The 14,447-nt window shown below is 39.7% G+C and overlaps 1 protein-coding gene across 1 annotated transcript in view; it reads right to left on the minus strand.

Moving 5' to 3' along the window:
• pappa2 (pappalysin 2) overlaps positions 1 to 14,447 on the minus strand; it is a 69,792-nt gene that overhangs the window by 29,063 nt on the left and 26,282 nt on the right. The window contains exons 10-14 of the mRNA XM_034614556.1: positions 13,555 to 13,737; positions 11,783 to 12,086; positions 6,827 to 6,955; positions 6,648 to 6,733; positions 1,887 to 2,083 (exon numbers count right to left, since the gene is read on the minus strand). Coding sequence (XP_034470447.1) covers positions 1,887 to 2,083; positions 6,648 to 6,733; positions 6,827 to 6,955; positions 11,783 to 12,086; positions 13,555 to 13,737 — 899 coding nt within the window. The remainder of the gene's footprint in view (positions 1 to 1,886; positions 2,084 to 6,647; positions 6,734 to 6,826; positions 6,956 to 11,782; positions 12,087 to 13,554; positions 13,738 to 14,447) is intronic.

Here is a 14,447-nt window from a genome sequence, read left to right on the forward strand (position 1 = left end):
GCATAAGGTAGACTCTGGTTTGTCTCTAAAAAAGTGAACAACATGAACATTTCCATTCAGCTCAGATGATCAACGTTTTATTTTCCTACCAACTGTTTTTCCGTGTGTGTTTACCAAATCCTGACCAGAACATTTCCCCAATGCCCAACGGCATAGTGTGTGTGTGTGTGTGAGTGTGTGTGTGTGTGTGTGTGTGTGTGTGTGTGTGTGTGTTTGGACAAAACAACTATGCAGGGATGGTTTCTCCAATCTTGGTGGGAATATTGCTTAAGGTTAAGGTGATCTCAAGATGATTCACTTTTGGTCATTTTCCAAAATATCTGGCAAACAATAGCGAGAGAATCTAAAGCTGTGTGATGTGAGGGTATACACAGCATTTGTGCAGGGTATGCATCACCCCTTCATTTTAATATCAATCACAATCCAGACATTACACTTCAAAACTTTCCCTGACCTTTTAATGTGACAAAAATATTTACAATCTAATCTGCTGTGTCATCAAGATGTTTAGTTTATTGTGGAGCAATAAAAGTTTTTCAGAATCTTGCTCTAATTTAATAAATTCTATTTAGTGCCTTGGGAAGAGCCCACATTCTCTGCGAGTGACGCATTTAATTGGCCATCCCAAATTTATTCATGACACTTTGATTTGTTTTGTTTACTGCACTTTTCCTCATGCAGACACTGTAGCATGAAAAATCCCAGGAGACGTGCCAGTTCTGAGTGTGTTTGACACCAGCAGTCCTCCCATGGAAGTGAATCATGTTCTTTACCCGGCTGAGCAGAACTTACTTCACGCTGCATCATTTGCATGTGACCTATCGTCTAGAGGAGCGAGGTTGACCTGAGGCCGTTTCTAGAACTGTGACACAATTTGGAACCTCTGCAACGACGGGCCTGAGAGGCCTCATGTGATTGCAGAAATTTTATGAGAGATGTCAAAGCTGTAAAATTATAGGTGTGTTTTGTGCTAAAGTTGTAGAAAGAGAGATGGGAGCGATGCCATATTCAAAGTTGCTGCTCTGTCATGGTAAGTTCTGCCAAAATCGCCTCCAAAGTTATGTGCAAAGCCCTTCTTCTTCTTCTTGTCTTTACCAGTCACTGCTCAACTCTGTTTCTTGAAGAACAGAAATGCTTTTATAATTAAAAAGGATCCAGCTCATAACAATCCTCTGCTTCAGGTCTTTCATATATGTTAATATGATCTGAAGGACTGGAAAGTTCTGTTACCCTGTTTTAAATTGTTTTTGCCTTGAGTAGGCTCCTCTCTAATAAAAAGGTTTTGCATCATGTAAAGGATTAGTCAAACAAGTTCAATACAAACTTGCCACTAAAAGGAGCAGAGATCTTAAAAGTTACTGTTGTGAAAAGATCTGGTTTGAGTCCAGTCCATCTAATATTTGCCTTATGAAATCTCAGACTTACCACAGTGAACGACCAATCGATGAAGACATACTCGTATATGTGTCATAGAACTGTTTATATAATTACAGGCTGAAAAGAATTGATCTGACTGGTATGATACTGCTTCAAGCCACAAGTGGCGGCACAGAAAATAATAGTGAATAGTGATGAGGAAATGATGCATATTTTTGCATAATTGATGCATATTATTAAGGACAATTCACATGAATAGCCAGTCAGAATCCTAGCATTTACAATCAGGAACTACAAACAGAAGCTTTCGCTCTCCTCCTCTGCAGGTGAGGATTTAGCTAGTTGGTCAAGAGTTGGAGAATTTACAGGGATTAAGTCAAAGTTTTGTAGGAACGCATCCAGCTGCGAACATTGAGCTGATGATTTGCACCATTGCCTCCACAAGGAGTTCATCATCATCATCTCGGTCTTTAATGTTCCCTGTGGGTTATACTAGACCTTTGTAATACCTTGTTAAGTGATGGCTCCCCGGTGGCAGCGTGGGCAGGACAGCGGTTGGGGTCCTGGTGAGAGGCAGAAGCAGTGGAGGCCCATTGGTCCGTGTAGCCCAGGGGCGTGAAGTAACCACAGTCCTGAACACTGGAGCCCCGCTCAAAGTCCTCACATACCCCGTCACCGTCAAACACATAACACTGACTGGGTTCACCTTGGCAGATGGAGAGGAGAGCGAGAGAGGAGGATTTATGAAAGAATATAAAGCCTGGTTTCTTAATCTGGCAGGGAAACACACTCATCCCCCACTGTTAACTCCCCTCCAAATATATTTGTCAGTGAACCAAACCAGAGCAAGTCTATTCTGTATTTTCATTGGCCACTTTTAATGTCAGCCACATCAACTCAACCGTATCTGTCTCTCTGGCCTGTCAACACGCTGTAAATAATAGAAAGCAATGAACTCTGACTTGATTAATTATTTAAGATCACAGCAATTTTGTAATCTCAATAGGCAGAGAGAACCAAAGAGGACCTCAAATGTGTCTTGGCAGCTAGTTTGATCCCAAAAGCTCCTCGATGGGCCATGTGTGTCTACACTGTATGTCACCAGGTGACAACAGCAGCTCTATGTATTAATAAGAACTGTCAAAGCAGTGCTCAAAACTTATTTCATGTCTGATCGAAAACCTGAGTACAGACAGAAGAACATTGGTTTAACTATTATTGTGTCTGCTAATAAATCTCGAATTTATCAACTCTCAAGATGAAGCAAGGGGTGAAACAAAACAAAGCCATCACCTAGGAGACCTGAGATCAGGACCAGAATAACAACAAAATAGCAGCGCCATACACTTTATGACTTTTTCTAATAGTTGAAGAGTTAACAATAGAGAATGAGAAAGTATGAGTATATGCAGTGTGTTTCATACCGATACGTAAACGCTTGCCCCACAGCTGAGGAGGCTGTTCGTGGAGATACTGTATGTTAAGAGCCCCTCATGTGGTTTGACAAACAAGGTCAACTTACTATCTTTTTGCAAAGCATTCAACCACATCTCAGCATTCTTCATTAATGGACATAGAGAAAGCTAAAGTATGAACATGTTATAGATTTTTTCTTTTGTCCGAATAGAGATATTTCAAAGGTCAACATGGAACTTTCATGATTTAATGTACTTGTGTGGTTACACGTTGTTAATATTATTGTTTTAAGTTATCTTAAAGCATAGCTCTATCTGTTGTGGTGATGCTTTAAAAGAATGGTAAAGAAATAGAAGTAACACACAATAAATAAAGGACCCCAACGAATAACGTAAAATTTGACAAAATCAAAATAACAAAGATGTGCTCATTTATATTTCAAAGTAAAAAATATGTTGAATTTTACAGGATATATTCAGGTTGTATTTGATGTAAGTCAGATTATACTTCCTGTAACACAGTCGTACCTGAGCTATGAGCAATTAATATCTATGTGCAGTAGATCAAATCGATGTTGACATAATGTGCAACAGCAGAGTGGGAATCATAAGCTGATCAATATCTTGTAAAGCAGCAGCTCTTCGTGAAAAGGCTGGAAAACACTTCCGTTTGGCCTCATGGAAAATGTGGACATCTGCAGAAGTTAGACAGAAACAGAGCTGTGTCACAAAGGGCTGCACAATTGTCTTCAATTTGTTGACGGCAACATGTTTCTGATAAAATGTAAATGAGGCAGAGACGCCATATTGTCATACTAAGTTCATTTGGCAATACTAAAGGAAGCGAACTCTCCAAATACCCCACCCCTGCTTTGACGACACCTGTGAAAATAATTAAGTCTTTTTAATTCCAGTTCAGTTTTTCTTTAAACTTTACAAAATTGGACCGATTGATAAACTTTGACTTATGTATTAGGGACATCTGTGTTTTATTAAAGGTCTGCATGCGTTAATCATGTTGTGCAATTTAACCTTCATTTAATCAGGCAGTAAAACATTTTACTTGGAAATCTGTATAATCTTTAAAAAAACAAGGTGAAAGCAGGATTTCTTAACAACCAAAGCAGCTTGTCCATGGCAAGCTGACTGTAAGAATATCTTTGTGTTATAACTGCAGAACAACAGTAAACTATTTTAAACTACTATAAACCCAACAAAATCCAGAGCAAGGCAGTTCAGCAAGTAGTTGGAGCTAAATGGGTCAAGCAAACATGGCAAGAAGAGCTACACAAATGTTTTGTCTACGGCTTCAACAACAACTGAATAATTGGTTCCCAATTAGTAAAAAAATATTTGGGGCCAAATTGTTTATCTGATGTTTTTCATCGTTTCAAGAGATGTAATAGCATCAGTCACACAATGGCTAGCCCTGACAAATAAATTGACTAAATGATGGACATTTTAGTGCCACAAACTCACGTAACACAAACCCTTACACCAAACATATACCACACAGCTGCCGTTGGCCTAAAAGTCAAAACAAGGGAAGCAAATCAAAGTAATGTACCACTTTATATCAACGGACTTGTCCTATCTTTTAGTAATATCATGGATTTTTTAATAAAATCACTAAAAAGTTGGATATTATCAAAGCCAAACTTATTCAACTTAGCTTCTGGCAACTGAGGAGCTTTTTGGGCAAACATTCCTTTATATGGGGGATGAATTTTAAGTCTGTGGAGGAACACCACATACCACAACAGCAGAGCTGATTCCTTGTGTCAATGTGGCTAATGCCTGCTCTCCGCTGGTCCAAGTCTCTCAATGAGAAACAGAGACATTTGGGGACTTGGATGGACGCGTTGGACGTGCCAGTGTCAGCCTATTAGGGCAACCATCACAATACAACGCAATCTTCAGTGTGTGTCAGTGAAAATAAGAACGTGAGCAAGTATTCACGAGTAAACAGCTAATTATGACTGTGGCATTATGAAATAATGCATGAGCTTTATGCTCTCAATGCTCTCTTTCTGGCTTTGCTGCAAGACAATGCATATTTAAACGTGTTTACCTCATATTAAGGTCCAAAAACACATGTTGACAGAGGCAGAGTCTTCCCCCTTCTGCTAATGATGCTGTACTTTGGGTAAACTCCCTTCCATGTTGTGCTGTCAGTCTTCTGTTGTGGCTTGGTTGCATGCTTCAGACTGAGAAAAGGGTGCAGACACAATTTATTGTCGTCCTGTGGTGGATTTACAACGATGGGTGAACTCTCTGTGGCGTCTTTTTTTGTCGTCTGCCATGTTACGCTGCATGATTTTGGTCGAGGGTTAGCAGGACAACGTTCAACCCTTGTCTTGCGGTTGAGAAGGATATATCTGAATAATATCAAAAGGAACATGAACATTTGGATGTTTTTAAACCTTTACTGCCTCTTACTAAACAGCAGTTACTGGTTTTGTATACTCACAGGAAAGTGAGCACAGAAAGTGGAAAGTTACTAAGTTAGAAAAAAAAAAAAAACTGTATCTATCAGTTTGATCCAGGGACACGTCTACTGCAAATGCCTCTTGTTTATCTAGAAGCAAAAACCTCACGTAAAAAATAAATCCTGAAACTCACTGTACAACCAATGAAATGATTCTTCATCTTCCTTATCTTTACATAAATCTCTGGTTGTTAATTATAACAACAAATCATACATTCTTGACTAAACCTCACCACGGTTAACCTGGGCCAGCTCTTAACCCCCCTCACTTCCCTTGAAGGATCTGACTCTGGCCATCAGAAATACAAGACAACCTCCAATCACATTAAGGTACTTCAAGTAACAAGAGAAAACCCTTGTTATTACTGTAATGAAAATGAAAGTAGATGCGAGCGAACATCCTCACCATCAACCAAAACAGAGACTTTGTTTGATTGACCGGCATCAAGGTGATAGATGATTGATCATTAAAATTACATTGTTATTTTACTTCGACTATAAACTGTATCTGAGACTTAAGAAGTATTGGATGCTCGAGTGATAAAGCACTAAAACAAAGTGTCCAGATAGGTCTGGAAATGCGTGACTAAACTTTTTATATTTTTTAAATTTTTACAGTTGGATATAATCTTTCTCGCTGGGGAGACCTGGCCAGTTGTTGCAGATTTGATTTGATAATAAAAAAAACGACTATTTACTTTAGATATCAACAAGATGAAAAATGGCAACAATGTCTAAAACACAACTGTTATTGTGAGCTCACAGCATCTAATCTCAAACCACAACATGATCTTCGATAAGAAATCAATCAACTTCACTTATCAATATTCCCAAGATCACAATCGATTCCCTGAAATCTTATAAAAGCCGAAGCTTATTCAATTAAAGAAACATGTCTGGCATATGTTTTGAGACTCAACTGTGTACTTTGCTGTTGAAAATTGTTTTTTCTCTGGTGTTTCTTTGCCAGCCTAATGTTAAAATACTTCACATTTCTGAACAAGACTTGTGACTTAGCAAACCAAAAACTCACTTCTTACCATTCAGCTCATCTGTTTTCTCTTATGCTGCTGTGATGTTACATTACTGGTTTGTGGACTCAGTTCAAGCCAGAAGCTTTTATGTCTTGTAAATTAAATTTGATTTGTTAGATTTTTTTTTTCTAATGCTGCTGCATGCGCATTGCCATTTAGTAACTTTGCTTTTACACTATAAGTTTAAACGGTATTCATGTTTTACATTTAAGAGTGATTTGGTGGGTTTAATGTATGACAAAACAAATAAATTGTCACCATTGTTTTGAAAGAAACCAAACAGCTCAACAAGCTTTCAGACTTTTCACCCTGCAGTAAATGAAATTCACTCACCATTACATTTGAAGCCCATCTCCTTGTTACATTTCTTAGAGCAGCCATCCCCATCCAGGAGATTACTGTCATCACACTCTTCTGTCCTAGAAGAAGAACATCGTCAACACCAATATCAGATAGTCTCTGTTTTGAAAGAATAATTGTTCATCATTAATCATGTTAATGTGTCCACAGACCCCTGTATGAGGCCGTCTCCACAGTAGGACTGCCCATGAGTGTAGAGGAGAGGTGGGGAGGTATCGCTGAGAAGACCTTCTGCTTCCACCTGGATTGTGTACTGGTACTTGACTCCTTGCTGTACAGTACTGGAGAGGAGAGGAGTCCAAAGAGTAGTAAAGACTATTTTTCTGCTCTGTAGTACAAACATATCATAAAATCTTTGAAAGCATATAGATCAATACAAGTCACTCATTCAAAACATGACAAACTTAGAATTATTGTGGCTATTTTTGCCAGTGTGGTTAAGTGTGTGTTAAAGGTTCAGTGTGTAAAATTTAGTGACCTCTAATGGTAAAGTTGCATGTTGCAGCTGAATACCCCCCATCTCACCCTCCCAGTCCAAGCATGAAAGAGAAGCTGTGGTAACCTTCAGTTGTTATAAAAACTCAAAAGATGTTTAGTTTGTCCGGTCTGGGCTACTGTAAAAAAACATGGTGGCCTCTGTAGATAGGACCGGCTCCTGATGTGAATATAAAGTACTTAAATATAAAGGGCTCATTCTAGGGTTAAGAAAACAACAATTCGTACAATTTAGAAGAAACACGTGAAAACATCACTAGGATTATTTTGTGTTCAATTTATGCCAATGAATCCCTTTAACCTAAATCTTACAGGGTTAGGGTTAGCAACATTACTTTCTTCGTCCAATGTACTGTTGAAGCATTGCATTTACTGTAGGGCCCTCGACGAGTCAATGCAACGGCAATCCTACTGGATTCTACAAACAATGGCTCTTGGGATCGAGTAACTAAAGTGGAGCTTTAAGTCCCAGTGGCTTCTATCTGTAACCTTGCAGTATCCGGTGACCTTAAAGCCCCACGGCAGGAAGTGAGTGTAACGATACCATTGCTCCGGTGTCAGGAACTATTGATCTGTTCCGGTGGGTTGTGTCTAAAATAAAGAATATCCTCCCTGTTTTCTCAGAACAGAGCTACTGCTTCTTGTATAAACTTTAACCGTGAGAAGAAGAAATCATTCAGTATCCACAGATTTCCTTTATTAATTATGGATCAGAGAAGGAAATGAATAGTTTGAAAAACACCATCTCTTTCCCTATTTATCTGTACTGTAGCTATATTTGGCTATTTTCTTTAGCCATGTGACACAGTTCCTTTTCTCTCTCGCTCTCGACTCTCACAGACTGTACCTTGCACTTGCACTTCTTAATTCCATGTTTAATTTCCTCTTCAACTATAAACTAAATTTGAATTGTTTCCAGAAGAGCTGCATGAATGCAATTTACTTTTCATTTTATCTTCATTATCAGTAAAGCATAAATAGTTAGTTAAATACCAGTTTATGTGGCGTGTATCCAAAGAAAAAAATATGCTTTGGCAACAAGGCAACACAAATAATATCTCAAGGCCAGGTAACAAGCAAGTTCGTACAAAATCTTGTGCAACCACATCTGAAGGGTGTTTATAGCTGCTCCAAAATGCCAGAGCTTAAGGGGGGCTGTCAAAGAAATGAACAAGATGGACATCTACAAATCTAAAAATGGGGATAATGGCACAAGCTTTGAGACATGCCTTTCTTCAAACACATTCATGGTGTTGAACTCAGACACACACACACACACACACACACACACCAAAGAGTGTGTGATAGAGTAAATTATTATTATTATAAGATTGTATAAAAAAAAGAGCTTCAGTTAGAAGTTCAACACAAGTATACTTTATCTCCTCCGTGTTTGTGTATGTGGTTGTATAAATGAATGGTACTTAGAAAACCTTTTGAAGTCGGTCCAGTAGATCATCTCCCCAGTTATCTGCAACATGGCAGCAGTGGCTACAATGTAATCTTGTGGGGCAACTGCGACAGTCCACGAAATGTCTACTTAAAGCTTTTTTTTCTGGGTCAATGGAAACATGAGTGAGAGTTGGAGAGAATTGGATTTCACTAAGAGAAACTATTATGGCAGAATTTCTTTCTGATGTGGAATATGTCAATTATAGGTTCAGTGTGTAAGCTTTAGGTGAAAGGGATATAATGGCAAAAATGTTATCTAAAATAATCCTAGTGATGTTTTCACGTGTGTAATCATCTAAATTGTATGAATTGTTGTTTTCTTAACCCTAGAATGAGCCCTCTATATTTAAATACTTTATATTAACATTAGGAGTGGGTCCTCTCTACAGAGGCCACCATGTTTTTTACAGTAGTCCAGAATGGACAAACTAAACACCTTTTGAGTTTTTATAACAATGGAAGGTTTCCACAGGTTCTCTTTCATGTTTGGAAGGGGAGGGTGAGGTGAGGGGTATTTAGCTGCAATATGGAGCTTCACCACTAGATGTCACTAAATTCTACACACTGAACCTTTAAGTATTTGACTTTGATGTTCGTCCCTATTTACTTGGCCCTTTTAGTGGATATTTCATGGACTGTCATAATAGCCCCATAAGATTACATTGTAGCAACTGCTGCAATTAGACGATGTCCAGGACTGATTCCAAAAGTTTTTGTTAGTACTACTTCTCAACACAACAACATTTAAAAACATTGGTCCCAGGTTGAAAAATACGGAAATTCCCCTTTAATGCTGAATTAAGTACAAATGCTAGTCAGTGCCAGAAAAGTGGCTGAGATGGTTTGATGTGCAGTGTGGCCGTCTGACCCCCACTTGATTCGAACCAACCCCTTTAGATTACAGAGCCCAGTATATGCACCATTTGAAGTGTTTGTCAGAAGTTCAGATGACTTCAAGCTTACGTAACTTTCTAAACTAAAGAGCCTCAATCTGACATTCACACCCTCTTCACGCAGTAATTGGCCAGCTGTGCAGAGGTTTGAACTCTGTTCTCTTGATCCCTTTTTTACCTATTTGTGCAACACCATGAGCGTCTTCCAGGAGAGATTGAGTGAAAATGGGCGCTGTTTTCTCAATACTCAAATAATTTAAGAAGGCTGCTGTTTGGGTCAGGTCAAACACTGCAGAACACAACTGGATTGGGTTATTGGTAAAGTTAGTTTTGAGTTGTGGTAAGGGGAGACATATCAATGAGAAAACAGACTCTGTCAATGCTGTTTCACTCCACCTTCATGGGGAGAACAATAAGCATCAGATTTCTCATATAATAAGACAAACTAGTTGTCATCTCGCATAACGTGCCCCTAATTAGAATGATTGAAGCCAAAATGATGATTTGTTTTTTCAGCTTATGTGTTGTTTCATTTATAGAGAAAACTCTATTTATTGGTTGATAATTTGTTTGACAATTTTAAGGATTTCCTTTAATCCTTTAGATTAAAAAAGAGATTACCTGATTAACAAAAATATATGAAATGTTTCTGAATAACTGTAGTTTCAAACATTCTATTTTATTGTAAAGACTCCTGATTAATTGATCGTTCTTCCTTGTCGTCTTCACTCATCTTTCCCTGTCTGTATTCCTCTCAGCCAGCCTGCGCTGACCATGGTGCAGGTTCAGCAGGAGGAAATGGTTGAGAACCTGATCCAAGCAGTTACTGGTGTTTATGGCCTCTGCTGCTCACATTTGGTTCATATTCAAAACATAGGGGAAAAAAACTCTGCTTCTGCTTATTTCGCTTCACCTCTGCTGTGTTGCCGTCTCCTTCTGTCCCCTGCACCTTTCCTCAGCCCCCATTTCTCCTTCCCTCACCTATTCATCCTCCACTTTAAGTTTCGTTTTCTTTCTTTAAACCTCTTTTCCTCCCACACCTCTGTTTTGTGCTTCTCTTCCCTCCATTATCTCACCCTCCCTTGCGCCCTCTCCCACCTCCTCTAAACTCATTGCTCTCCAACACTCGTTTCTCCTTACATCAACCCCTCTCTGCCCTCCTCAGTCCCACATAACTTAATTCCCTTCTCTTAGACACTTTGAGCTTGTGTAACATAGGAGACGTGTTCCCTGAAAAATAAACTGTTTTTTGAAGCTGTGTCCACCTAACATCTGCCCGCTCCGTAAAACAGCGGCAGCTTCTCAGAAATTCGGAGTGCCACAACACTTGAAATCAGCCTTGAATGATCTGCAATCATGTGACGAAGCTGACATATCCTGGCAGGTTGTTATCAGCTTCTGTGCAGTAGTTGTATAACAGGGGATAGAGTAGAGGGATTGAGGGGATTTTGGTGAGGGCTGGTATTTGGTGAGATAAACTGGCTTGTGGCTTTACGTTTGGGAACTGGTAATCATTTGGACACCCCACAACATGGGACAGGATACAGACTGGTTCAACTTAGCCCGAAAACATGTGCATATTTTTTTACTGAGTGTAATATGCTTTTTGAAAGAGATTTGGATCAGTAGCCACAGCTCAGTGTCATCACGCTGGAAATATTTTCTGTTCCATCCCCTAACACTTGAGACAGATATCTGTTAATTAGTAGATCTGAGGCCACACATGCACACACATACACACGCACACACATACACACAGTAGCACACGCACACGCACACACACCCACACACAGACCCTGGATTTTATTTTCCTCTGACCTGCTGATGTCTGACAAGTCGGTGTGTGTGTGTGTGTGTGTGTGTGTGTGTGTGTGTGTGTGCGTGTGTGTGTGTGTGTCTTGGTAGCCAGCATTAGTATTTGGCACCACATCCATGATGTAAATATTCATCTACACCTGAGAGTAAAACCAGACTCTGGAACTTGCCGGTCATGGAGTCGTGAGTATGTTTGAGTGGTTTGGGCAGAAAAAAAAACACCTGTCAATTCCCGTTATGCATTGTGGTCGCCTCCTGCAGAGCAAATCCTTGCCTGATTTATGGACGATGAATATTTCTATAACCACATTTTGGGTTGATATAACATTGGTAAGTGAATGAAATGTGCCTCCACTGCAAAGTAGCACTGAAAGCATGACTCCAAAGTAATCTTAACTTAATGAAAGTAAATCTGTTTGTTTTTTCTGTCCTTACCAACACTTGACCATTTACCTGTCAGTGAATGTCTGCTGAGTCTGAGGTGGTGTGGATTTGCCGTTGAAGGGCGGCTGCCGCTGAATCCAGTACAGCAGAGGCAGGCAGCCAGAGCACAGAGGGCTGCCGGGGCCTGACGACAACATGGCGGCATCGATCTCCATCTTCTCGTCAAAGGTGCAGAGTTTTATGGCGCTGATGGCAGCATTGTGGGTGTTAAGGCGCAAGGTGAGGGGCATATCACAGAAGACATGCTGCGGTCCAAGGTTAATGCTGTTCCCCATATCTGTTATCAGCTCGATGTTGGCTATGGCTGGGTTGTCTAGGAAATGCAATTAGAGAAGGATTACTATTATTTGAACTTCATATTTTTGCTCAATTCCTCAAATATTTATACAAACGATGTGCAGCTTTTCCTGAAAACATTCTGATTGGCTAAATAATAACATAATAAAAGACATGAAAGATTTAAGACTTATACTTAACTACTTCAGGTTGTCTGATTTTGGCTCTACCCTTTCCAGATGGTTATGATTCCATGAAATCATGTCTTAAAATATCTACACCCCAGCTTCAGGTCAAGCAAGGGGTGACCTAGATCTGCCAGACGTATGAAAATACCAAGTGCTATGTGTATCATGGCTTACTGGATAAAGTTTATTACAGCTCGGTATCATAATATATCACTCTAATAGCGATACAGAAAACAATAACTGAATACAAAAACTATCGAAAGTGAGATTACCCTTTAAAAAAGGGTTTCATTAATGAGCCGTCAGTGGACTGGACTGTCTACGTGATCTGTTCGAAAGACCCTATTTTATGCCATTTAGTCAAATATCCAGCAGGACATAAAAGGCTAAAACACACACAACATTGTTGATTATAGTTTGTCTCTTACAGAAAAGAAAGTGTCTGCAACAGAGCCAGGGCCGTGCAACTCAAGATTCTCCACGGGCCACATGCTATATAACCTCACCCCTAGACAGTGCGGTAAGTTCGAGGCAGACTCCTCTACATCACCTCAGTCTCACTCATTGTTTGTGGCCATGTCACTAAATTACTGGGTGTTGTTACTGGGTTGAATCCATTGTCCTTGTTTCTTGGTGTATCAGACCAAATCTTTGTGAGTAAATTTGATTAAACTGGATGACAGACAAGGAACTAACTGGCATGGGATATTATAATATCAAATATTATGTACTATTATATAATAAATAGTAATTTAAAAAGTGTATTGGAGCATATTTGCCATTAGAAACATCTAGTCACAAAGCTTGAGATTTAAATCCATCAATATGAATCTGTCAATCTTTGGCTGAAAGAGTTGAGAAGCAGATTTTATGGATCTGACAGGAGGCATCTCTATCATGCAGTGGGATCCACAGGCAACTGCTGTGGGCTCAATAGTTGCCAACTCCGGTCTGTCCAAATTTATGGACTATGGGGCACATTGATTTCTGCAGCTGTTTTGAAAGGGAGGCTATTGGGTGCAGAGAATTTCATCACTTGCAGTCTGTGCATTGCTTCGTTGCTTTTACCGCAATCTTTTATTATAGGGTTTTGTTTGTGCACATTGAGTATTTTTATTAAAAAAACACTTCTTGAAATGGTTTGGTAATAGTCCATTTTATGATAATTACTGGAAAAACTTACTTATAGTGCTTTTATATCTGCTAGAAAATATGGATGGGAATCTTGTAACTTTCTTCAAATTACAATTTATATTTACACAGGCTCCTTTTGATGCACTTTGGAAATAATGTCCGGTAATTGTGAGTTAGACTTACCGGAGGAGACGTAGGTGACCCAGAGGGTGAGTGTGTGTGGAACAGCGGGGTGGAGGAATCGCAGCGTAAGGGTGCAACCCTCCGTGTCGGGGCAAGGGGACGTCACGTTGGTGTCATAGAGGCTGAGCTCAGGACTCCACGCCTGGAGACTTAGATCACAGGGCTGCTCCACATCGGGTGGACCTGGGGTTAGGTGACATCACATAAACAGACAAAGGGTTGCATTAATGGTGGTGAGGGCTCTCGATGGCCACATTCATCCCTTTGACATAAAGCAACAGGGAACACAGAGATTCACTACCATCAATGATGAGCACTCACAGTCCTGATTCAGCTGTAATGATGAGATGAGTTCAGTTAGAATTCTCTCCCTATTTATCAACTACTGTTGTTCTATTGAGCAAGGCCTTTAATCCCTATTGGTCCGATAGATCTGATACTTGCTCAGCCGTCAAGGACGACCGCTGTCTTATTCAATTGTCTCCTTTTGCAGTGTTAACTAATGTATTTGGGGAAAATGTCCAAGCACAAAAATGAATGAGCATGACCAGTAAATTTGGCACAGAAAGGTGTAGCTGGGTGCAACATGGAGGAGAGGCTCATACATTATTAGGTGGAGGGAAACCGAATCACCTTCAGCCAACTTCAATAAGGACAAACCCCATAAGCTTGTCTTATCCCTTTAAAAGAAGCATCGGAGGTAGTGAGGTTTCTGAGAGAGAGGTCATCACACTGTGGTTCTTTATCTCCTAACACTTCTTTAAAGTACAATAAACATGTTTGATGAACTCTTATAAAGTCTATTTAAACAAACAAATATCAAATGTGGTTTTCGAAATTTGCTACAAGGTCATCAAGAGACTGAAATGGCAAATTAAAGCATCAAAGCTGCA

This window comes from Hippoglossus hippoglossus, chromosome 17 (assembly GCF_009819705.1).
Source record: "Hippoglossus hippoglossus isolate fHipHip1 chromosome 17, fHipHip1.pri, whole genome shotgun sequence".
In the NCBI taxonomy this organism is placed as follows: Eukaryota; Metazoa; Chordata; class Actinopteri; order Pleuronectiformes; family Pleuronectidae; genus Hippoglossus; species Hippoglossus hippoglossus.